Below are 24,776 nucleotides of genomic sequence, written 5' to 3' on the forward strand. Positions count from 1 at the left end.
CTTAACAGAGTCACGTAGACAAAAAGTTGCCTCAGCATCTACGTACATTCAGTGCCATGCAGCCAGCAAAAAAGAAACGTCTAGTATAAAAGTCTACGTATATCAGAAATGACAATATATAAATAAATATTCATGAAACACATCCACGATGGCAGCTGCATAAAAGACCACCCTGACATGTCCTGTTTTCTTCTTTATATGGAATGGATTGTTTGCAGGAATTTCTGTTCACTGGCATGACTGTGTGTGTGTGTGTGTGTGTGTGTGTGTGTGTGTGTGTGTGTGTGTGTGTGTGTGTGTGTGTGTGTGTGTGTGTGTGTGTGTGTGTGTGTGTGTGTGTGTGTGTGTGTGTGTGTGTGTGTGTGTGTGTGTGTGTGTGTGTGTGTGTGTGTGTGTGTGTGTGTGTGTGTGTGTGTGTGTGTGTGTGTGTGTGTGTGTGTGTGTGTGTGTGTGTGTGTGTGTGTGTGTGTGTGTGTGTGTGTGTGTGTGTGTTTGAACTGCATTTTAAGCCTGAGAGCTTATTCAAAGAATCAGTAATGAAGACTATTTTGTTAAAGTGTCATCAAGCTGGACACTGCATTTAGTTTGGTGACCTTGCTGCCTGTCCTCCAGTTGACTCAGTCTGTCCTCCCTGTCATGGGCTTGCTCCGCCCCCACTCTCTGAGCCGTTTCCATGGCAGCAAAGTTGTGTTGGCCGTTCCTGATGGAGCCCTGTTCTGGATGGGGGATGAAAACAAAACTTGTTTTTCGTCTTTCTGAAGTTTGTGCGTGAAACACCCGCTGTCTATTATAAATGTTGCTGATATTTCTATGAAGCACTCATCTTTGATTTTCTTAAGAGGCTATAAAATCATTTTATGACAGGATGTTATTTTTATTATGTCTATTCATGCCAGAAAGATCTTAATGCATATTTATGCCATGTCACTCACATAAACTGCTTCCTTTCACCATTCAAAAACGTCTGATTATGCCTCATCAGTCAAAGTAAATTCATGTCAGTTCTCCATGAATAAATTTCCTCTCCTAATTCACATCTGTCTCTAATGGTTGTGTCTAGTTGCTGCAAGCAACAATCCTTTGATACATTCTGTAAACTGGTAAATGGACTCAAGCAGGGAAATAAACAGCTGTTGCAGGATAATATCAGGAAAACCTATAAATGTTTGTAGATATTATCTATAATATAGTTTTCCATTAGTGGCGCAAGACAGCTGGGATGTAAAAGCTGATGTTATTGTCCATTATCACAGAGCAAAGAGAGAAAGGAGAGACCTGAAGTGTTTTTACTGCAGAGTCAGCAGAGTGTTACCTGTGACAGCATGGTGTGCCTCCTGCAGTAGCTCCCTGTTAGTTGTAGCCAGCAGTGTCCTAATAGGGATGTTGACATAATTAATAGCACTGTCACTATGGAGACCAGCGTCCAGGGACCCAGACGGAGCAGCTTCAGGAGGAAATTGGAACGTACCTGAAGGAAAAAACCCAAAAGGAGAGCAGCACAGTTCATCCTGGGCCAATAAAATCATCCATCAATTTACACTCACCGGCTAGTTAACAGGCTAAACTGCTTGTTAAAGCAAATGTCTAATCAGCCAATGAAATGGCAGCGACTCAATGCATTTAGGTACAGTATGTAGACGTGGCCAAAACAACCTGCTGAAGTTCAAATTGGAACTTGTTAATGTACGTTCATAGTCGGTGTGTACATAACTCTGTGGTCCATCCACTGCTTTGCAGAAACAATGCAGAAAGGCAGGCATCCCTAAGCTAAGCAATAATACAGATGAGTTCAAAAACAACACTTATACGGATAAAAACAAATAGTAAAAAGATGATAAACTATACAAGTAGAAAAACAAAACAACCTGAAAAGTATTATTCATGATCATTAACTACTCAGAAATAGCATAAACCTCTTACCACAGGCTGGTGTTGGCCTGTACATGGTCAGAGTGATGGGTGGAGGTGGAGGACCAGACGGAGGCAGAGAGGACAATGACTTCTTCAGACCAGCCTCCACACTGTCATCATGTTCCTCTCTCACATACAGAGGAGGATCTGACAACAACAAAGTTATTTTGAGCACATCAGGATTTGACAGACACGGTTTGTTAAAGAATTCATTTAGACGAGTGAAACAGTGTGGACTGCATCACTTAAAAATGGAATACATTGTGTATTAGTGATACTTGATATAAGTAATAATACAAAAAATACCAGCAACCACAGCTCTGCCTGTGCTTATTTTTTAACAACCTTATTATCTCTGCCAAGGAGGTTATGTTTTCATCGGTGTGGGTTCATCTGTCCATCCTCCTTTTAGCAGCTTCCCGTCTACAGTTTTTTGACGGATCATTTTAGGAAATCTCTATCTCTTCTAATGAGCAAAACTGAAAAAAACATCTCTGTCAAAACTCAGCAGATTTAAATAAAGACTCTCTACATTAGGGCGATATGAGCTTACAATTATGTCATGAAATTCCATCATGACATCACAACGATAGATATTAGACAGAATTTTTCAAAATAAAAGTGTATGTGTTGATATGCAATGATGTATCGCTCACAATGACAATGTATTGCTGATGCAAAAGTAATCTATAACTAAAAACAACATATTTAAATAACTCCATTATAACTTCATGTTAAGTGGTGGGCCACATGTGGCCCGCAGGCCATGAGTTTTAGAACCCTGCTCTACATTCACATTTATTATTCCAGATCTGATCCAGATTATGAATTTGGTGTCAATTTAAATTTGACATGTGAGTGCCCATAGTTAAGGTCATGTCCCTTTTCTTATACTAGCTCGCTGTTTTATTTTGAAATTCACATGTTTTCATAATGTTTCAGGTGTCTTTCACTTCCTGCCCTCCTGTTTCCCGCCCCTTTGATTACCTGCACCTGCCCCGATGTGTTCCACCTGTGTCTAATTGTCTTCCCTCACATCGTGTGTATATATACCCGCCCTTCATTCGAGTTCTTTGGCAGTTTGTCTTTGTCCGTTGAGTGTAGAGTTCCAGCGTTTCTTTCCTCTGTGAGATTTTTGTAACATCTTTAGACCCCTGTCTGACCACTAACGACAATTTTCAGACACTTCTGTCGTTGATTATATTATTAAACCTTGAGGTTTTGTTGTGCATTTTTGGGTTCAACCTGTTCCTGCTTTTTAGAAGTTTAGACGCACGTATCTTAGCGACATCTTAATGGATCAGGATGGTTATGTAAGATGGTAATAGCTATAAGCAGCTAAAGTTCTACACAGATCCATAAAGTCATCTAGATCCAGTGGATAAAAATGTAAAAAAATGAATGTGCTGGTCTGTAAAACGTCGGCGATAAAAGAGTTAAATCTTGGCGGAGTTGTACGCCCTCTGAGTGCTCTTGTTTTATATATGTTACGTACCAGTAAATCCTCTGGTCCTTTATCAGCTAATTGTTTTTTTGCATGAGAAAAATAAATGACTTACTATGCTGTCAGTGTTTGCTGATACTTGATCGTTATTACTCATACTCACACATGAGCACAGCACGGATCATTTCACCCATCTTTGATACTGTGTGACAGTTTAATCTGTAATAATTCATCATATTTTATAAGATAACATAATCCTTTATTAGTCCTATGATGGGGAAATGTATAAATGTTTTTGGAAAGTACGGGGTTTTATTGTACTATGATGACGAGCACAGTGTTGAATCCACAAACCGACCTTGTGATATTCCTGATGATGGTGAGCAGGCGACCTAGAAAATAAATGGTATTAAAATTACTGAAAGGGATTCATCATTTTTTTTATCTGTAGAAGTTTGTTAAAAATTACAGTTAGCACTTTTAGGGAGGCAAAACATCTGTGCTTTGAAAAACACAATAGCTATTATATTTATTATTTTGTCTCAAATAAAACAGGCAGATGAATCCAGATAAATCTCACCTGTGTCAAGCATCGATTCCTCACCGAGCGCCACTGCTCGGGTGTGATGTAGTTGTCTGAATCATGATTGCTCTGGGTAGAGACACAGGAGAGGTTATCAACAAGGTTTCTCCACTGCAGCACTCAATGCCGTTAGTGGCTAAAAGGAGAAAAAGACGAGAGTCTGAATGCAATGCTGAGGTTTCCGTGGAGAGGAACTGAGACAAGATTATGATATAGAGCTGAGAGGATGGAGCTGTCACTTTTTACAGGTGGCAGACGGGAGACAAAAGGGCAACTGTCCCAATTTACCATTTTCTCCAGCCCACAGTAGATAATCATACATCAGGCTGGAACTTCAGGAGTCTGTGAAAACGGTCATAATGTTACCTGGGTAACAAAAACATTCTTTTGTAACTTCTTTCTTTTGTTGTTTGTCTCGTCGGTTCCTGGCCAACAAAACCATGATGTTCACTTCATAATGGAGCCGGAAAGTTATTATTATTGTGATAAAATCACAATAATAAAAAGGACAATGTTGAAGCTCCTATATTCCAACCATTTTCTTTCAACATTTGTTATGGTTTCTTAAGAGCTCAGTCATGTTGCAGAGAACATAAACTTCACTTCTGTCTCACTTTACAGGCTTAGATGTTGTTCTTCTGCCTTCCCTCCATCAGTTGTGATGTAAAATGGATCACTGTGTCATTGCAGATAGACTTTAGTACCTAAAATAATCCACAATGCTGCTCTGAAGCGGTGGAGGAGACACCTCTTTTAGGCCAACAAAGAATGAAATATAGAACCTGCACAGATTTTCCATACTCACATCCTAACTCTCCGGATATATTAAAGGAATAAGAGCTGTCAGGCCTAATTTGTCAATTTGGTTGAGACCAAAACCTAATTTCTGCTAAGCATGTACAGTAATTTTAAACTCTACAACTAGAGAAGATTGAGTTAACACTCTTATGAGCATAATTATAACCAGGCCGTCTGGATTTAGTTTGATTTTATGGCTGTAGAATAGTCAAAAAATGTTCAGTGAGTGAATAACTGTAACTTTCATTATCTGGCACTTATTCAACATCACTGTGTGTTTTGACTGTGCAATAACACTTTAAGGACTGATACTTGAATTGTGGTTAGGTTAAGGTTAAGATTGGGCATTAACTGGATAGCTAAAATGGATAGTAATATGAAAATGTGCATGTATACTTGTATGTATATCTTTGTGAGGTCCAAAAAACATACAAACATACTTTTTGAGGACAGTTTGTCTGGACCCCACAACTCTGAAGGCCTTTTCAGTTTTTATATCTATGATGTCTCCTCATGAAGATATAAAAACTAGTTTGTGCGTGTGTGTGTGTGTGTGTGTATGCTGGGTAGATTGTCTGCTCATCTACTCTGGGATTACAGATGGAAATGATCTAATAGATAATTCCTGTACAAAGCATCTTTTCTCTTGCTGAGAGTAATGTCTTTTGTCCCTGATACAAATAATTAAACAAAGTAAACTTAACTAAACTCATTAATTTCCTCCCTCACTTTTGTTCTTTCCCCCTTCACACCAGCTTCACATCTCACACACACACACACACACACACGCGCACACATGCTGCCAGATATCACAAGATGTGCCGCTTCCCCTCTTGCTCTCATAATACTCTGCTCGCTACAAGGAGCAAATAGATTTTCACAACCCATCAGGAAATTAATTACACACAATGTGTTGAAGTGACTTTTTGGAGCCTTTGTGGTTTCAGACTCAAGTATCAAAGGAAAACAACAATGGCTCCGAACAGATCTGTGAAGGAAACCTACACCTCTCCCTTTGGACGTGGACCAGAGCAAGTGTTTCACGTTTCTGCGCCCTGTGGTTTTTAAACCAAAGACGTTCAAGGTCACGTCAGCCTGAGACTAAACTGCACCATATGGAAGAGCCTGAGGGAACATGCTGTGTTGGCAAAGAGGAGCCTCATCTCCACACAAGGATTCTGTAAACGTGACACACAGATTCGACAAACACTGCAACTCACAATTACTGAGATAATCAATTCATCTGTCGATGATTTTCAAGATGAATTGGTCCATAAAATGTCAGAGAATGCTGAAAAAACATTCATCTCTGTTTCCCCCGATGATGTACTCAAATGTCTTGTTATTATTAATTATTACATTTTAATGATTTCTTTGTTACGTGAAGCAAAATAATCCGGAAACATACACATTTAAGAAACTGTTCAGTTAGCAGAGCAGCCCTCTATACAGTAACTGGAGCTTCATTTCTATTGATAGATAATAACGCAGAGATTTCATTTTTTAATGTATATTTTATACTGATTCATACTGATGCCATGGTCAAATGACGTTGTAAAATGCTGAATAAGTCTATTCAGTTCACTCGACTCTCTGTGTGTTTCTCAGTGTAGTCACGTCTAGATCTTGTGTCACCCGGTGACATTCTGACTCTGTTACTCTGTTACTTCAGGTATTTTCTTGAGTTCAAAATATGTTTGAACTTGCAGATGTGGAAAAAATGTCTTTTTAGTTTCACAGAAGGCTAAAAAGAAAACCTTATATATCCAGTGATGCTTCCTCTAGTGTGCTGCATGCTGCGTGGTGACTGGTTGAATGGTTTAAATACCTGTGCTTCCTCACAAACCAGGCCTCCACGTGCTGACAGGGATCTGGGTGTAGACCTTCCTTCGCTGTCCACAGAGGGCGCTCTCTCGCTGGCTCTGGACTGTGGTTGCTGCGACACGGCCTGAGGCTGAGCCCTCAGTCCTGCCTTGCTGCTGCTGCTGCTGCTCAAACCCTGACCACCACCTCCATCTCCACAGCTCCTGCTGTCCTTCCTCGGCTCAGGTGTGGCTCCCTGGGCTGAGTTTTCTCTCAGGGACAGGGTCTGGAGGAGACTCCTGGGCGTATCATAGCGCGCTCTGAGCAGGTTTGGGATCTGGTAATCCTCACTGTGCCTAACAGATGCACGTGAGCTCGATCTGGAGCCATTACAGCGAGACGAGGTGCAGGGGTTAGCGTAACTGGGTTCTGGGGTGAGTGTGGACTGAAAAGGAGATGCAGGAGGAGGAAGTGGTGAGGATGGAGGTGAAGTAGGACGAGGAGCAGGTGGGCAGGTTGTTGCAGAGTCAAACTCCTCCCCTCCTCCCTGACTGGCTGCATCCAGGCTCCCTGTACATGAGGAGCAGCTTCCTGAGTAAGATGACTGACTGCCCGTCGCTATGCCAATCCCAGAGTCTAATGAGCTCTGCCGCCCGCTGTCATGGAGACCACGAGACTGGAGCTGAGCCGAGGACGGACGAGTCCCACCTCCTGCCATCATGGCACCGTAAAGTCGATCATCTGAAGTGTTCAAAGCCTTCAGTGTGGAGGAGCTGGACACTGTCTCGCTGGACAGGTGCAGTCTAGCTAATGGTTCGGCCCAAAATGGAAGTCTTTTTCCATAGCTTGTGTCAGATTGGCTGGAGGAGGAGCTGGAGATGCTGCTGCGGTCGTCCCCGGCAGCAGATGTGGTGCAGCTGTAAGTTGAGCCTAAAGAAGAAGAAGAAGAAGAGAAGGTCAACTGAGATACATTCATCTTTTTACACCAACAAGAAGGTTACACTGCTTTACACACGTCACGTAATCAGTGAGAAATAAATCATGTCTTTTATTTGGCTCGAGGTACAAATTTTTACGATGCTATAAATCAATTTTCAATTAAGTGTTCTCATTTGCGAAAGTTCAGGTCAACTGCAGTCATTTTTTTGCAGCAAGGACAAAAATGAGCTTTTAGCTTTAAAGAAAGTGGTGTGACACATTCACTGTGCAACACACACATATGGCTTATATTCTCACATAATAATGGCCAAAACCCACTGATTAATTGAAAAGTCAAATTAAATCAAATACAATTTATTTGTAAAATGCCAAATCATAACACATAATTAAATCATAGAAAGATACCTTTATCATTTAGTAATGTATGTAACTCCCTAATTCTTTCATCTTTCTTTTTATAATACAAATCCAATTTTCACACAAATATCGTGTCTTACAGTTGCGGAAATCCAAAGTCCACACAGTCAAGAGTCGTTCTTGGAAATGTTTAAGAGCTACTTGTAATTAGATGTAATTAAGATGATTTTAGTTTTGTTTTGTTTTTGAAGTTTTTGTGTTAGTTTAATCTCTTTTTTCCTTGACCTTTCCGAGCATGTTTCAATATAAATCTTTCCATGTACTTTATGCTATTTGTGTGTGCAAAACTAAACTTGAAAATCAGTAGGTGTCAACAAATGCTCCAAGGTTTCTTACAGTCTAAATGGAGGCCAATGTAATTTAAAGTGACGATATGGTAAGTTAGAAGAAGTTACAGTTTATGCAGGTCTTAAATTCTCGGAGGCATTTGTGAAGTTTATGGCCCTGATTTGTTTCCTCCACCTACAGAGATAAATAAAGCAGCGTGTCATCCACGTAGCAATGGAAATTTATGTTGTGCTTTGTAATAATAATGCCAGCGGGCCCGAGCATCTACAGAGCAATGATGATTAAGATATTCATAACTTAAATCATATACTGTACATCAACATCTAAGGGCCAAACAATGAGTCATGCTATGGCTGCCACCCATTCATTACAGAGCGCTCGTGTTACATTGATTATGCGTGTATATAAACCCTGAGGTGGAGTGTATAAATAATGTACCTGTGCTGCTCGCAAGGCTGCACTGAGACAACATGCTGAGTCTTTTCTCCAGCGCTGATGCCTCCTGGTTGAGTCGTTCCTCTGCTGAAGCTGGGTCTGCACTGAGATCTGCAGTAAACACACACAGTGTCATATGAGTATCAGGGTCTTACAGACAGCAGGTTAAATGTTGTGATTTACTTTACTTAATTCTTTACTATTAAAATATTAGCTAAATTATTGTATTTTATATTAAATCTAACACTAAAGCTCTCTACCTTATTGGCCTGTGCCTATCGTCGTCTTTTCACATGCTTTATCATCACAGTGGCTAAAAGTATTTGGACGCCTAACCATTTCACCAACAGGGACTGTAAAGACATATTCATATTCATACATATACAGGACTTTAATATGGAGTTGGTTCCTCTTTTGCACCTCCACACTTATTGGAAAACTTTCCTCAAGATTTCGAAGTGTTTCTATGGGAATTTGTATCCATTCATTCTGCAGAAGCATTTATGAGGTCAGGCACTGAGAAGGTCTGGCTCACAATCTCTGTTCCAGTTCATCCCAAAGTGCTTGACGGGGTTAAGGTCAGGACTCTGTGCAAGCCAGTCAAGTTCTTCCACACCAAACTCATCAAACTATGTCTTTATAATCCTTGCTTTGTGCACATCATGTTGGAATAGAACGGGGTTTTCCTCAAACCTCTGCCACAAAGTTGGAAACATAACATTTTCCAAAATGTCTTGGTATGCTGACACGTTAAGATTGTCCTTCAGAGATAAGGGGCCGAGCCCAAAGTTGGATTTATTACACCTGAATTAAATACTTTTGTCCTTAGCCTATAGTGTATATTTAGGATGATTTCTTGTCATGTTTTAAGGGCTCCACATGTGTCTGAGTGGTGGTTTTTTGTTTGTTTTATGCACTTTCTGTCAGAAATGAAATGCAGACTGCCTCCAAAATAGTTCATTGTCCTGCCCTGGCGTCTTTTATTCATCAAAAAACAGAGTGTGAGACTCCAGTTGTTACACTAGAAAACCTTTTAGTCCTTAAAACCCTTTATGTCACAAATCCGGGCCTGGCAGCTATTTTTTATCTTAGTAATAAATGTAAATGTAAAAGTGAGGTTATACATGGCATTGTCAACCACCTCTTAAAGATGTCTGTGTCACCTCATGTGTGACTGAGGCCTTGTAAATTTATCATCTCCCAAAGGCACCTCGTCTGTAAAATCCTGTCAATTACACACTTAACGTCTTGCACCAAACTTTAAAGGTGGGTGAGAGTCGATGGAACGAACATTGCCTTGAGGATGAGTTTTTGCCAGTGTGTGCACATTGAAGTGAGCCAGGGTGTTTGTGTTTACAGGTGTCAACAACCTAACCCTTGGATTTCTGCCTCTGGATTACAGCGCAGCTAATGCTAGCAAGCAGACGCCAAGTTTCTTCACTATGCTATGTGAGGTGTCAGCTAACATTTGCTAACATTGCTCGTCTATGCTATTTATAGCTGTTACCAGCACTGAATGTTGTGGGGTTACAGTAGGCCAGAGTAACTGATAGTAGAATACATGTGGCAGGCGTTTAAAGTGTGTATAAAGCAAATGGTTGTCCTCCTTTACATATTATACAGGGTCAAAGACTAAAAACGGTGTCTTTTCAGGGTCCTTTGTCATGATTAGTTTTTTAACATATATAAAATATGGCTCTGACGCACTGGAGGCATGTTAGTATAACTCCTCTTCAAACGCTGTAATGATATATAACTCCCTAGTGTGCTTTATCATTCATTCGTACAGAAGAAACTTTACAGTTCTAGCACGACTCGGCTCTAAGTTTTCCGTCACTATAGTACTGTCTCAACGTGTGTGGCGGGGTCGTCGTAGCAGGGCAACGCAAAACTGCTGTGACGTTGTTTTACGCACAATACGCGAATCATTAGAGTCCATTAATTAAAAAAGATTAGTTGAGAACTTCCTGCATGGCCGGAAATACGGCTGAGCGGGTTGTGATTTGGCTCACAATGGTTGGCTTTCAGCAGTGCTGTCGCTGCATACACCAGACTCCTCTGATAAATATTGAGATTTTAGAAATTTCCTTGGTAGATGTTAGAGAAAACACCTTTTCAGGATTTTTAACTGATCTACAGTTCGTCACTGATTGGTTTGATTCCTGTGTCGACATCATGCTCATGACTCTTCCAGTGAACGCTCTCTGACCAATCAGTGGCCGACAGTCTGTTCGTTATGTCGTTACATACAGTCACAGAACTCCCTTCTGTCACATTTTAGTTTCGGCTCAGCCCGCGTGGAACCTCAACAGAGCAGGTACTAAAAAAAGCAACCAGGTACCAGGTACTATTCCTAATGGAAACGCAAAAAAAACAAAAAAAAAAACACAAAACGAGTCTTACTAGAATTGTATAGTGGAAAGGCACAAGTTGTGAGGCTGCGGGTTCCACTGATAGAGATAAAGAGGGAGAAAGAAAGTTGTTGTTAAACTGCGACCAAAATGGTAAAAATGTCGGAAAAAAACAAGTGGCTTGCTACAAGTGTGGTAATGAACTGACGAACAGCAGCGTACGTAGACTTTGGTCCCCACGAAAATGTATAAACCAGCATGAGTGTGTGTGGCAGTGCACTGAGGGAGAGGACAGCTCCAGAGGTTTGATTCCAACAATGCACACACTGACAAACTGACATTTGCAGACTAAAGTGTAAACGTCACTGTGTGTGTGTGTGTGTGTGTGTTCAGCTCCTCCAGTTGACTCAATGTCTCGGAGCAGAGAATGTTGTTAAATTTTGCATGATTTGAAACTGTGACATTTTTAATAATTCAGATTAGGTAAGGCGGTTTTCCTGACTGATATCAGACCAATCCAGTCTTTTAAAATTACACACATCAGTCCTCATAGCTCACATGATCACTGCATCCCTCACTCACACTTGTTTATTTATTTTTTACAGGAGAATGTTGTTTTTTATGGGAGATACTAGAGTAATTGTCTACACCAAGGAGGCAAGAAAAACCTTTTATTTCATCATCACTGGCACATTAAGTTTTATGGCCAAAATACCCTTTGAGTTCACAGTGGACTCGACCCTTGACCTCCAAACTCTAAGCACCTCATTTAAAGTTTTACTTTATAGTTATAAAATAAAATAAAAATAAGTTTCTTGAAAATGCAGCAGAATACATAATGAGAGAAGTGAATCATCAAAACCTAAGTCAAATATAATTATTTAGTTTCTTCAGTAGTAAAAACTAAATAATGAAGGTTTGGTTTCCTCCACCTTAATCATGTTCCATTTTGATTTTAACACAAAACAATCCCTCTGTGTTTGTCTCTGTGTCTATTCCGAGACACATGTCTAACTTTTCTCTGTCTGACAGTCATTAAACCTCCATGTTTGTGCTCTCAGAAATGCCTGTGAAATTAGCAATAGCTCATGAGTCACGCACAAAGGCGTGACCCCGTAACCCTCACGGTGACTCTCGGGAATTTGAGCAGGTGCCGTTTCCGTTAGCATGGCGCCTGACACGAATGCTAAACATGCTCATTTAACAGCTAGTAAACCTCTCTAACAGAGGTCACCAGCTCACACACAAACTCATCACTTCAGGTTTCAACAATGGATGTATTTTTCAAAAATGGTTGTTACTCATCATATAGACCAGGGGTGGGCAATTATTTTCCCCAATATTAAATATTGTTAAGGGCCGGACCAATGAACTAAAAGGAAAAGCAGACTTTATTCAATTATTAGGAACCAACTCACACGCACACAGTGCAAATGTTCGAGTACATACATAAGTGACAAGATAATAAACAAGGAGGGAGATAATAAGTTGATACTGTGCCTTGTCTGGGTTTATCAATAGAGATGGGTGCATGAACTTAAACTGAGACACTCTGTCTCTCCATTTCTTTAAATTCATCATGCAGTGAGTTGTTAGTTGCGCCTTGAATTTGTAAATGCTTGAGTTTGCAATGTGTGTTTACAGTGTGTTCACCTGGCAGAGAAGGTTGCACGCCATGTGGGGTCCTGCTGGGGGCCACACCTCTGACAATGCAGTCAAACAGGAAACTGATGTGCTCTCCCTCTGAACAGGACAACATGAAAACACCAGCCCCTGGAGAACAGAGGGATTGATGATTAATAACTAATGACAAGGTGAAGAAGAAAATTGAGATTAAGATTTTGTTGTTGTTGAACAGAACCAATGCTGTGTCTTTTATGTGAATACAGGATCTGTCAAGCAAAACTATCAGACCTGACTGAAGGAGAGTTTATTTGTATACAGCAGCAGCACAGTGTGAGAGGAAGCAGGGAGCATTCCCGTCAAACTGCTGAATGATCGGGTGTTTTGAGCTGCAGAATTCCCTTCGGAAAGTTTTCGTGAACACGTCTTTGTGTTTCCAGTCTTACTCCAACCTGTTTGTAGCCATCTTGCTTTACTACAACGTTGCCTCCATCTGTCTTGATGTAAAACAAATGACACCACAGGCATGGAGCTAATAAGGTTAATCAGCATTTTGTAAACACTGGTTTGAATCTAACATACTTTATTATATTTAGTTAAGCACTACAGTTTTCAGAAATTGTGGGAAAAAAAGGGCAAAAATGTATCACTCTAGTAATAGAGTAACTGTTGATAATGCTCAGTGAAAGAGGTGTGCGTCAGGTGACGGAGGAAGGAAAAATACTGTAGTAAATTTTAAAATCAAACGTGAAAGAAAAAGTAAGTAAGGCCAACCAATATTCAGTGATGTTGTGAAGGCTGCTTCGAAGGCAAAGATGTTTTTTGAGTCCGCGACAACCTTTTCTTCTAAAGGTTACGTAAAACATCTTTCAATTCACAACCCTCTCTGCCACTGAGCCCACACTCTGTGTGGGAGTCTGTGAAAAGGCAAGACAAGCAAGAAAAAGCCATGAAACATCAAAACGTCTCCTAATGGAGACACTGAGAAGACATCTGCAACGTAAGTCCTTAGTCAGCAGTTTTGGTTGGGGGGGGAGGGGATCACCTTCATTCTTGTAAAAGTACGGTTGCTGCAAATCCAAGAGTACAGCAGAAAATTCTGGATATATTTCTTAGACACCACAGTCATTCTCATACTTTTTTCTCTTTACTCACACTCATCATTTTATTTCTTTTTTAATATTAAAGCAGTGCATGATGAAAAGTAATCACGTTTTATTTTAGCACATAAAAGAGCCTTGCTTATTTATTCATTCAATATTTCAGGTTTTTTTTATATAATCTTTTAGATAGAATTTTGTCTTCACTAACATCTGTGAATATTAGATTTATTTGTCAAACTAGAACTGTTGCATTAAAGAAACTTCCCATTTTACTTTATTTATATACTAATAGAAGTTTGTCTTCAGGGCTTTCTGCTTTTAGAAAGGGATGTCACATTATTTAGTTAGTTAAATGTCATGGAAACTTAACCACTACATTAACTATTTTGTGTTTCATATTATTTTCAGTTGACAAGTTTGACCTGGGATAACTCATTGTGCAAAACGTGTAGACTGTATAAATAACTAACATTATTAAAAGCACAACAATGGATCTGAAGAAATGTAGTGTGTGTATTTTTGAAAAGTAAATGAGAAAAACAAGCCTCTGCCTCCAAGCTCAGCTTAAGAACAAGTATAAAAGAGGATTTACTGCAGAACTGTATAAATATATCTGCACTTCATTTATAGGCAGACGAATGAAGCTTTAAACACAGCACAGACACATTTGTCGCCTTTTCACACAACGTGCAGCGTTTTTACACATCCAGTAAATACAGAACAACAATTAGGACATTTAAGGCTGTGTTTAATTTATTCATGTATGTACAACTCTCTTTTAGCTGTGCTTGTGTTCTCCATCTCTCAAGTAACCCCAGAAAGTAAAGGTATGGGTCAGATACACAGTATAAATAAGTATAAATCCTTAACAAATGCTAAAATAGCCACTGTTTGCCAACAACATGAGCTGAGAAGAGAATTTCCACTTTGCTTTTCATCTTTTTATTTTCATTTTTAAGCCTTAATGGAAAACTGTGCCCAGCAGTTGTCAAGTATAATCGTTAACGGAGATAAACTAAGCCGTGACCATGACCTCTAAAATACAGAGACATTTTCCAGCATTGTAAAAATATAACATTAGGCTCTACTGGGATAAATAACCTGGCCTTTGTCCGTCCTCATTTCTTTTTCACCAATGGTGCACTTTAACTTTCATCCTTTTTGCTTACGTTATGAGACTCTTTAACGCCAACATGCTGCACTTATTATTTCTGTCATGTGCAGAAGCAGTGAATCAAAGGCAGGTGGACAACCATTTAGTCTTAAAGGTCAGAGACACTTTAACCTCAGAGTCATTCACACCTTTAATGTCACTTGAAAGCTGCTGAATTTGCCTTTTATTTTGCACAGACTGAGACTGTGGATGAATAACATGCCTGGCATCATAACGTGTAGTTGTGTACTAAAATGAAAACATAGTGAGGTAGCACGACATGAAGTGAGTGAGTGTCCGCGTTTATGCACGTGGTGGGACAGTGAAAGATTGCTGACCCTGCATGTCGGCTCAAAATTGCTTTTATCAAAATATCACATGTCCTGACAGCCATCCAAACTCTACACGGGATCATTTATTACTTTGTGTGTGTGTGCTACAGTGTCCAACATGTGTGGACCTGATAAGACTCTACGTCCAGCTAAGACAAAGGCTCAGAGCAAATATCATCAATCACATGACACAGCGGCATCATTATCACGTCAGATGGAAGCTGCTGATCTGATATCACACTGATACACACGGCTGTACTCTACGTGTGTGTGTGACTACACATACAGAACAGATTGTTATGTCACTGTGCCTGTGCATTTTTTTTTTTAAATCTTCAGGGAGAAACTTCATTTTCTGAAGACGAGTTGTAAAGCTGCAGCAAAGAGCACCACAGTCGACTTTACATTCACTATAAAGTAGCTGCATTACTTTTACTGTGTATTTTAACATTCACATGTACACATTTAGCAGAACTATATAGAAGAAGTCTTGGAAAGGAATCCACTAGATAGGAAGTGGTTCCAAGTGCAGAAGGAGATCATGCGGGGGTTAGGTAAGTGAAGATAGACAGGGACGTCACTGTTCTGGTAGCGCTTGGAAATAGTCTAGTAGTAGTCGAAGGGTCGATATTAATGCAGATTTGTACTGTATTTTACTGTGAAAGTCACACTTAAAATGATGTGTTACAGCCACACGTGTAATAATTTGTGTAGTAACAAAACTAAGGTATTATATTGCGACTTAATGCAGCTACAGCCTGTGAAATGATTTAATGACTTAAAACCTGTGCATTCCTGGAAATATGTGATGAGGTCAAATGTTTTCATGTAGCAGTAAATGACTGAATGAAGCTAAATTAAGCAGAGGAGGAGGGATCATGACCTGTCTATCTGTTACAACGTTTTCAGCATGTTTAGCGGAGATTTTGTTCTGAAAACATCAGTGTGTGGGTTCATATATGGAGTCAAATATTTTTGCATGGTTTATCGAATATTTAGTTCCAAAAAAGAAAATAACACATCCCATGTTCTTCGGAGTAAAAGGACATGTAAAAAAGTGATTTAAGATTAAATGAGAAGACAATTTATCAAATTAATCACCCGAAAACTAACCAACAATGACGTTTTCTCTGCAACATGTGTGACATTTTATATTTAGACTTTAACAAATCAATTAATGAAGCTCTAATCGCTAGTTGTGGGTTGTTTTATTGACAACAAAAAACAGGGACAGCCTTGAATTATTGCAATTATGTCTCTTTCCAGGCATTTTCACATTGCAGTAAAAGGAAACTAATAATATTACGTTTGGTTATTTAATATTTAACTTTATGCCACCTATAAAGATCACACTGTGCAACAAGAGGTAATAAACCTGGGTTCAACATAGTCCATATATAAAAAAAATCATTGTTTTCCAAGTAAGTAATGCAGTTTAAGGTCATTTTCACACCTAATAGTCCACTAGACTCAGGCACAAATGGGGACTTGGTTCAATTGGGGGTTGCAACATTCAGCTGGTCCGGTTGTAGTCCGCTTCCTGCATTTGGTTCACTTGAAGCGAACCGAGACCTACGTTTTTCGGCGGACCAGAGTTCGGTTGTGCATTCACACCTCCCAAACAAACTTCGATTAAGAAGGGCTGGTGTGAATGCACCCTGTAAGAGAAAACATGTATAAAATAAATAATTTAAATGTCCTGTTTTGCTGGTATAACAGCCTGATGATGGATGTGGTCGTGTTGGTCGATAATACTTTCAAACCAGACTCTTGACAGAAATCATACCACCTACACTGAACATTAGGCAGCTTGTATTCATTAAAGAAAGTGGAAAACGAAAACATTTGGACAAACATGAAAAAATCCTTTGTTTGAATGAATTTCAGCACAGACGTAAAACAATCTGAAAGCACACAGTAGCACTAAGTTCTGCTAAATGAGATTTAGCGTTGTCCTTCAAATTGAGAGAAAAGAAAATCAGTGGGGGGACAGGGAAAAAGTAAGAGTGAACAAATGTTTGAAAGCTGCTGTTATCTCAGTGAAAGCAGAGAGAGATTCTGTTTGTTGGAGCCACAAGAAGGAAATTCATCAGAGTGAAACATGAAGTTTGGTGCTCTCATGTGTCACACGTATTTAACAAATACAAATAAACATGTTAAAGTGTAAACTAACACGCAGCTTTACCTTGCACTCATGCAAGGAATGTCACTTGATGATTTGACTCTCACATCTCCCTTTCTGTCACACTCGGGCAGCTTCTGCAGCCTCGCCAAAGGGGCCTCGCTTTGATACCCCAAAAGGCTGCTGGGTAATATGTAAATGAGGCAAGGAAGAAGACTGGGATTGGCTGTGTGACGAGTGAAGGGCAGGCTGGTATTTATAGATGTTGCTCTAAAGAAGACTGAAACCAGAGCTGCCGCCGGACCTCATGGTTATTCCTGTTGGAGACCATGAGGCTGCTGACACACACACACACACACACACACACACACGCACACACCGTAAGTGGTAAGTGCAGATAAAAACTTTTTTCTCTTAACACTAGAACATCTCTAATTTATATCTTTACAAGATTCCAAGTCTCAGTGGACTCAGTTATTACATTACCCCATTATGTAAAACTGTGTCCCATTGAACACTTATCTTGCCACATACACACACAAGCGAGAGAGTGTGAGAGTGTGAGAGAGAGCACACACACACACACACACACACACACACACACTTCCCCAACCCAAAACATGACATACCACTCATTCTCAACATTCATGTCCACATCAGCTGGACATTCAAAAGCTGCCTACACCACGATAACACCACACACACACACACGCACACACACACACACACACACACACACACACACACAGAGGTTTGTGCAGCTATTCTTCTTCAAACAATGCAGTGACTTCAATCGGATTGCCTAAACCAGGCATGTCCAAAGTCCAGCCCGCAGGTCATTCACAGCCCTTGGTCAGATTTTTGGTTTTATAATGTATTATGTATTGCCAGAGACGGACTGGGATGGAAAATCAGCCCCGGTCACATTAAAATCATTATAGAACAGTGCATTTGTTTGTTACTTTTACTGTTAAATAAGGTTTGAAGGGACCATTGGCCCCCAGGGATCTTCACATTATCAAATCTGGCCGTCTTTAAAAAACAAAGCATTGTTCCTAACCTTAACCATAACTAGTTAATACCTGACTTTAACCTTAATCAAACCATAATTCAAATTTTGTGGCAGTTATGTTCTGCCTCATTAAAACCAGGTTTTAGACTCCATGAGGAGAGAGAGAGAGCATTCTTTGGTGGGCATGGCGTACAGTACAGACATTGAAAGTCATGGATAAACTTACTGTACAAACACCATCGCAGATTATTATATTAGTCTGTCATTTTAATTGACAGATACTTATTATACTTATTGACTAATGTGAGTATTTTTCCATTTATTACTACTTTATACTTGACATAATTCCACACTGCAATCAGCTAAACACAGGCGTTCACATTTTTACACAATTAGGTTTTAAACACAACTCAATGTTAAATATTAAACCCGTGGTTGAATCACTAAGTGTGTTGGTCACATTTCAGAAGTTGCAGATGTCTGAGTTGTTCACTGCTCCATCAAAAATTCTAGATAAAGACATGTTTTCAGTTTCCTTTGTAACTTAGTCTACTTCCTGTCAGCCATTTCAGTGAGTAGTTTTTGTTTTTTTCTCTCACCTTCCATGATCCCCTCATTGTTTCCAGGTGTGTGTCATTTGTCTGCCTCTAGTATTTAAACCTGCAGTCCCCTGTGCCAGTTCCTTGTGTGTCTTTGCCTTGGCAACCAGCATATTTATGAGTAGTCTTTCTTGGCCTTGCATGACCAACTGCTTTGTGTTGTTTGGATTCCACCATTATTTTGACTCTTTTACTGTTTTTGTGTAGTTTTGCATTTAGGTCCCTCTTAACGCAAGAACTAAATGATCATTATTTTCATTCATTCTTAATGAAACTTAATAAATATACAGTGTTTCTCTGAAAAAGCAGCAACTAGAACAGCAACTAAAATGACCTAGCAGTAAGAGGGACATCTCAGCTGCTGTGTCTGTGGTTAGGTTTGACCTTCCACTTCAGCCCACATGGTGCACACAAGTCCTTAAAGTGCTAAAAAAGAATGGGCAGGTGAAGGTCTACAGTTTCACATCCACTGAAGATCCTGAAACAGCGATAGTTTCTCTAGTTTGATGTCTTAATAGGGATATACTTATATATGTATGTATACTTACATAAGCCTACTATAATGAATTCAGGAAACAAGTAACCAAAATCTAGCTGGTCATGGAAAGAAAACATATTTCACAAATTCTGAATCCAGCATTTTTGTATTCCACTTTTAGAAATTGGTTATCAGCCTGTTCATGCCTAACATAATCTGTTGCTGATGATGATGGTGAATAGTACAATACAGCAATAAAAGCTCTTTAATTCTGAAGTACTGACATTACAATGAAATCCTGGTAGAAGTGTGTATGGTCTTACATCATAAAACAAACAGGCAGGCTGTTACTCACAGTATCCACAGCGAGTCCCTCCCTCGAACACGAAGCCATTTGGAACAGCACCATATCGACGCAACGCCGACAACTTCCAGTGGCCAACGACGACGGGAGGGAGGCCTCTGGTGAGGATCAACACGTTGTTGCACAGGTGGAGGGAGGCGGGGCCACTTTCCACTTTGGTACCCGGTTCTACGTTGACACTGAACCGATGGACTGATGGAGAAACAATGACAAAGTTTGAAGAGTGTGTGCATTTTCCACATACTTAGTCATAACGACCTCAAGTATCGTTGATCAGATTGCACATGAAACCCACAATAAATGAGGTGGAATGTGAACATAAGCCAATCACACAAACACATGAACACACAAGCACAGTGTTGACTGATGGCTGAGGTGACAGATGAATAAGATCTTTAAGCTCCACTGGCAGCAATTTTTTCATTTCTCAGTTTGTGCAGATGGTTGTTATTCAGTGACATGGTCTATCTCCCCCTCTCACAGTCATTTATACATATATATATATATATATATATATATATATAGTTAACTATATAAATGTGATTTCTGTGTTTGAATTTAGTTTTTGACGCAGCAAATTTACCAAATGAACCAGTGGTCGACCAGAAGGTTGACACATTTCTAGCTGGCACAGGCTGTTGAACCGTGAGATAAAGTGGCAGACCAATTCTTAAGATATCATAAATTTGAGATTTTAAATGGTGAGCCTTTTGTTAAGTAGCCTAAATCTGTTTAAGTGGGACAAAAGGATAGCATGTTTTCAAATAAAATGAGTTTCAGGGTCCCAGGCATGTCACATGTCAGTGTTATTATTATACTACTAATAATAATAATAATGTTTACTGTTCCAGAGGATGTAAAATGAAGACCGTACATAAACATATCTGGCTCTGCAGACTCATCTTCCAGTTAAGTATATACTGTAATAGTGAGAGTTCAGTCATATACAGTATCCTATTCACATTTATAACTGCTCATGTTTCAACAAAAATCAACAGACTCAGTAAAGGGACTGATGTTGTGGAAGCTTCTACTGGGCCAACAACAAAAACATATTTTTCATGTGTGATGTCCAACTACAGCTTAGTGAACCAGCACATGAATCATTTCCCCATCACATCGTCGAGCAAATACTCAGCTCTTCAATTCAAGCAACATCAAAGCACTGACCTTCTCCCAGGCTGTAGCGGACACGGGCATCCCAGGCCAGCAGGGCCTCATGACTGCTGAAGCCAAGCACCAGTGTGTGTGCCGAGCACAGGATGGTGAGAGTGTAGGACACGCCATCGTATCCTGACGCTGGCTCCACACCACAGATCCCCTGCAGAGCAAAATTAATTTTACAAGAAAAAACATGTCAGCCATTAAGGTCAGGTGGATTTGACACCCCAGTTGTGAGGATACGTCTTCCACAAAAGAAACTAGAGGACAAAGGAGACATAGCAGAGCCGGGATTTAATGTCATTAACCTTGTTCTTTCTCTTCCTAGTTTGTGTCTTTCCTTCCTGTCCTCTCTGTCCTCTCTCTGTCCTCATTGTGCAGGCTGCAGGATCCAGATCGAGTTGTGAGGCTATTATTATTATTATCATTAGCGGTAGTAGTATTGTCATCATTATTATGTTAAATATTATCTAAATAGCAATCTCTGCTGCTGCCTGTATAAATGACAACACCGAACCAAACTGAAGCAAACTAGTTTCATTGGGCCAAGTAAAGGGGTTTCCAACCACAGTGTCACTGTAGTCACCTGTAAATAGCCAGTCATAAAATAAAATATGTTTTGCTGTAGACTTCTGTTGTTGACGTGAGAATATTATATGCTCATCACCTCTTTTCTTTGAAGGTGCCAGTCTGGCACAGGTTAAAATAAGCATGTACACTTACATCATACCACACATTTCAATCCAGCATGGATGGAACGCATATTTCCACCCATAAATCTACATACCTACATATACCATAGAAATGTCAAAATAAGAGTAGAAAAAAACTAACTCTAACATCACTATAAAAGAAGAATAAGAAGCATTATATACAAAACAAATGTTAATAAATGCAAATTAAAAGGAAATTTGATAAAACTGAACACCAATAATACAACAGCTTAAACCAAACTTGTAAAAAAACAAGAGAATTAAAAAGTAGTACACCAGGATTTAACCGTCTATATACATAACTAAGCCTTAAATGTGCAGTATATACAACAGCTGGAACAATAGTCTAAAAGTCTAAGTGGGTAGCATTTAAATGACTATATATAACACTGTTGGAATGTACAATATAAGTAGTAAAGGAATTTCGATCCACATTTGATTGAAGTGGTGAACTAAAATAAAGTGCATTCTGTCATGGAGAAAGTGTGCAGGTTCTTCCCCTTTTTAGCTTTGGACCAATAGGTTGTTCTTGGGGCCCAACTGTGCCATCATGACCACAGAAAGCCTGAGGTCTGAATGAGATGAAACAACCACCACCGGGATGAAATAAACCTGCCATGCACCTACAGTACAATCATTAGCAGTGGGCCTTTGGTGAACCTACCTCCAGTGTTACATTGAGCCTCTCCTTGCGGCCTTTCTCCTTCCCCTTCTTCTCCTTATACACCAGCAGAGACAGACAGTCTGAGGCAGACAGGGGACAGTCGCACACAGAGCAATGAGCTGTAAAAACTGACAGGCTTAAAGGTCTATTTTGTGATTAATGGGGAAATGTGAAATAACAAGAGTGTCACTTTTGTAATCCCACAGTGTGCTAGACTGTTTTTATGGCTCAGCTGTCATAATATACTGAAAACAATGATCCACTGGCACAGCTGATAATGAAAGTCAAGTCACACACACACACACACACACACACCGAGTTATTGCACAGCTATTTTTGTTAGGAAACTACATTGAATTCCATTTATTTGGACAGCCTATGCAAACCACAATTTTCATCTTAATCTTAAATCTAAATGGGTTGCCTCCTAAAAATTAGACTTCGGTCATGTAAAAGTCCGTGTTTATACTAGAAAAGGTCTTAATAAGGCAACAAAGTCAAGTACACACACACACACACAGTAGATTAGAGTATCATATTATTCCCAGAGTCTTTTCCGTTTCTTCCAGGAACACAGCAGCAGCAACATCATGATCCATATGATTATACTGCAGTCAGTCCTCACAGCGTCTCAAGTGAAAAACTATTCAGATTTGATGACACGCGCCTTTTTTTATTCTGCCAAACACTTTACATCATGTAAATGTCACTGTTTATCTTCGTGGCTGGAAGGCTTTCGAATAATTAACCTTCAATCAGAGTGGCACTAAAAACCCTCGGGACTTAACACCCAGGCTCCTGAAATGAAGGAGACGGAAGGGGCAACTCCACTCTTAAAGGTGATTTTGGACACAATTCGTGTCCAGCTTGTGTAGTGCGCGCCGTCCACGCGCTGTCCGGTGGCCCGGCACTGTGGTGCGTGCGCTGCCGTGGCGCACAAAGCTAAGGTGTTGTGATCAGTTTAAGCACGTGAACATGAACGAAAGTGAATGAAATCGATCACTGATAACGCTCGGACACAAACATGATCAAAGGTGATTATAAATAGGAGCGGGTTTGCCTCATACCTGCAACCGGAGAGGGCTTCCGAAGCACGACCCACCGACTCTTCCACTGTGGACAAGTTAAAAGTAGAGACACAATGAGTGACCGACTCTGCTCCTGTGGAAACTCGGACACGCGTTTTAAAGTTTGAAATGAGCGCAAAGTTTGACGAAATTAACCTTTTTTCCATCTCTGAACTTGACTTGTCCCTCCGCGACAACTGTATCCGTCATCTTCTGTCATGGTTCCGACCAAGTGTGTGTGCGCGCGTGTGTGTGAGAGAGAGAGCGAGAGAGAGGGAGAGTGAAAGAGAGAGAGCGTGTGTGTGTGAGTGTGTGTACTTACTTGTAACTGTTCCTTCTTGAAGAACTTTCCTGGTATAAACACTGACTTTGTTAGGACCAGTAGTCCTCATGGAGACCAAAACCTGGTTCTAATGACACATAACCTCATGTCTGAGGAACTGTGAATTGTGTGTAGATTAAATTTAGGATCAGGCATTAACTGGTTATGGTTAAGTTTAGGGATAACACTTTAGTTAAAACAATAATCAATAATGGTCTTTGTGCCACTGCAGGTCTCTAGTGTAAACACAGACCTTTTCAGGACCAGTAGTCCTCATGGGGAATAAGGCCTGTCCTAACAAAGCAGAATCTGATTTCTGGCTTTAATTAAGGTATTTTATTAAGCTATAAGTCTTTGGTTAGGCTGTCCAAATGTATTGAAGCCAGTGCAGAGTCCTAAGAGGAATAGCTTTGTGCAAATCTCAATCAGTGTGTGTGTGTGTGTGTAAAAGGGGGGGTCACTTTTCAAAATATCCTTTTACAGCTGAGGTCATGGCGGCAGACTTCACTCTCTCCCCAACAATCGGACCACCGAGGCGGGCAAAGACAGCCGTCTCCCTCCTCTGAGGCCCTGTCAAGTTAGTGCAGTTGTCATCAGGCGTCAAACTCCCACATTATTGTCAGCAACGGAGCCAATTCAATTAAAACCACATACCCTTCACTTAACTTATGAGCGCTCAGCTGGGTGTTTGACAGGGATTCACATAGCTTTAATGCTAATCAGTAGAGCCTCAGCTTCATATCCAGCTAAATCTGTAAAGGCTGTCTCAAATATACTCCCAATTAAAAGACAAAAGCAGTAAAAACTGTGAAAGATCACCATTCAAAAAAACGACTCTATTATATAACCTTAACATTATTCTCCTGGCCGTATGTCCAGAGACGGAGCAAATCCTGGAGCAGATGCAGCAGCGCTGCAGTTTGTTCTAGGCACTGATTCACTGTGGACTCAGCAAATAGCTACAGTGTAATATACAGTAAATCTTCTTGTCGGGTCCCTTGGCTCAGGATTCATCGCAGACTCACACGTACACTGTTCATTCACTTTGAATGGGGCAGTATCGAGCATTGCCAAACTGCACTGTGGGTCTCCTA

At 40.1% G+C, this 24,776-nt stretch overlaps 1 protein-coding gene across 1 annotated transcript; it reads right to left on the reverse strand.

The window, feature by feature from the left end:
• Nucleotides 1-481: 481 nt before the first annotated feature.
• Nucleotides 482-23,579, reverse strand: LOC122770484 (protein Dok-7-like). Its single transcript, XM_044027364.1, has 13 exons — nucleotides 23,517-23,579; nucleotides 23,361-23,406; nucleotides 22,294-22,373; nucleotides 20,926-21,076; nucleotides 19,747-19,947; nucleotides 12,623-12,742; nucleotides 8,622-8,729; nucleotides 6,565-7,469; nucleotides 3,936-4,007; nucleotides 3,714-3,747; nucleotides 1,921-2,058; nucleotides 1,313-1,468; nucleotides 482-716 (listed from the first exon to the last, which is right to left on the reverse strand). The coding sequence occupies exons 1-13, from the start codon at nucleotides 23,568-23,570 to the stop codon at nucleotides 544-546; spliced, it is 2,238 nt and encodes a 745-aa protein (XP_043883299.1). The 5' UTR covers nucleotides 23,571-23,579; the 3' UTR covers nucleotides 482-543.
• Between the last annotated feature and the right edge of the window lie 1,197 nt (nucleotides 23,580-24,776).

Source organism: Solea senegalensis, linkage group LG6, assembly GCF_019176455.1.
Source record: "Solea senegalensis isolate Sse05_10M linkage group LG6, IFAPA_SoseM_1, whole genome shotgun sequence".
In the NCBI taxonomy this organism is placed as follows: domain Eukaryota; kingdom Metazoa; phylum Chordata; class Actinopteri; order Pleuronectiformes; family Soleidae; genus Solea; species Solea senegalensis.

Excerpts from the sequence above, each read along its gene's own strand:
- LOC122770484 (XM_044027364.1), bottom strand. The coding sequence starts at position 23,570 with ATGACGGATACAGTTGTCGCGGAGGGACAAGTCAAGTTCAGAGATGGA. Across the intron at positions 12,743-19,746 it reads AGGGACTCGCTGTGGATACT|GGGCTGGTGTTTTCATGTTG; the intron begins GTGAGTAACAGC and ends TCTGTTCTCCAG. Across the intron at positions 2,059-3,713 it reads ATCATCAGGAATATCACAAG|ATCCTCCTCTGTATGTGAGA; the intron begins GTCGGTTTGTGG and ends TGTTGTTGTCAG.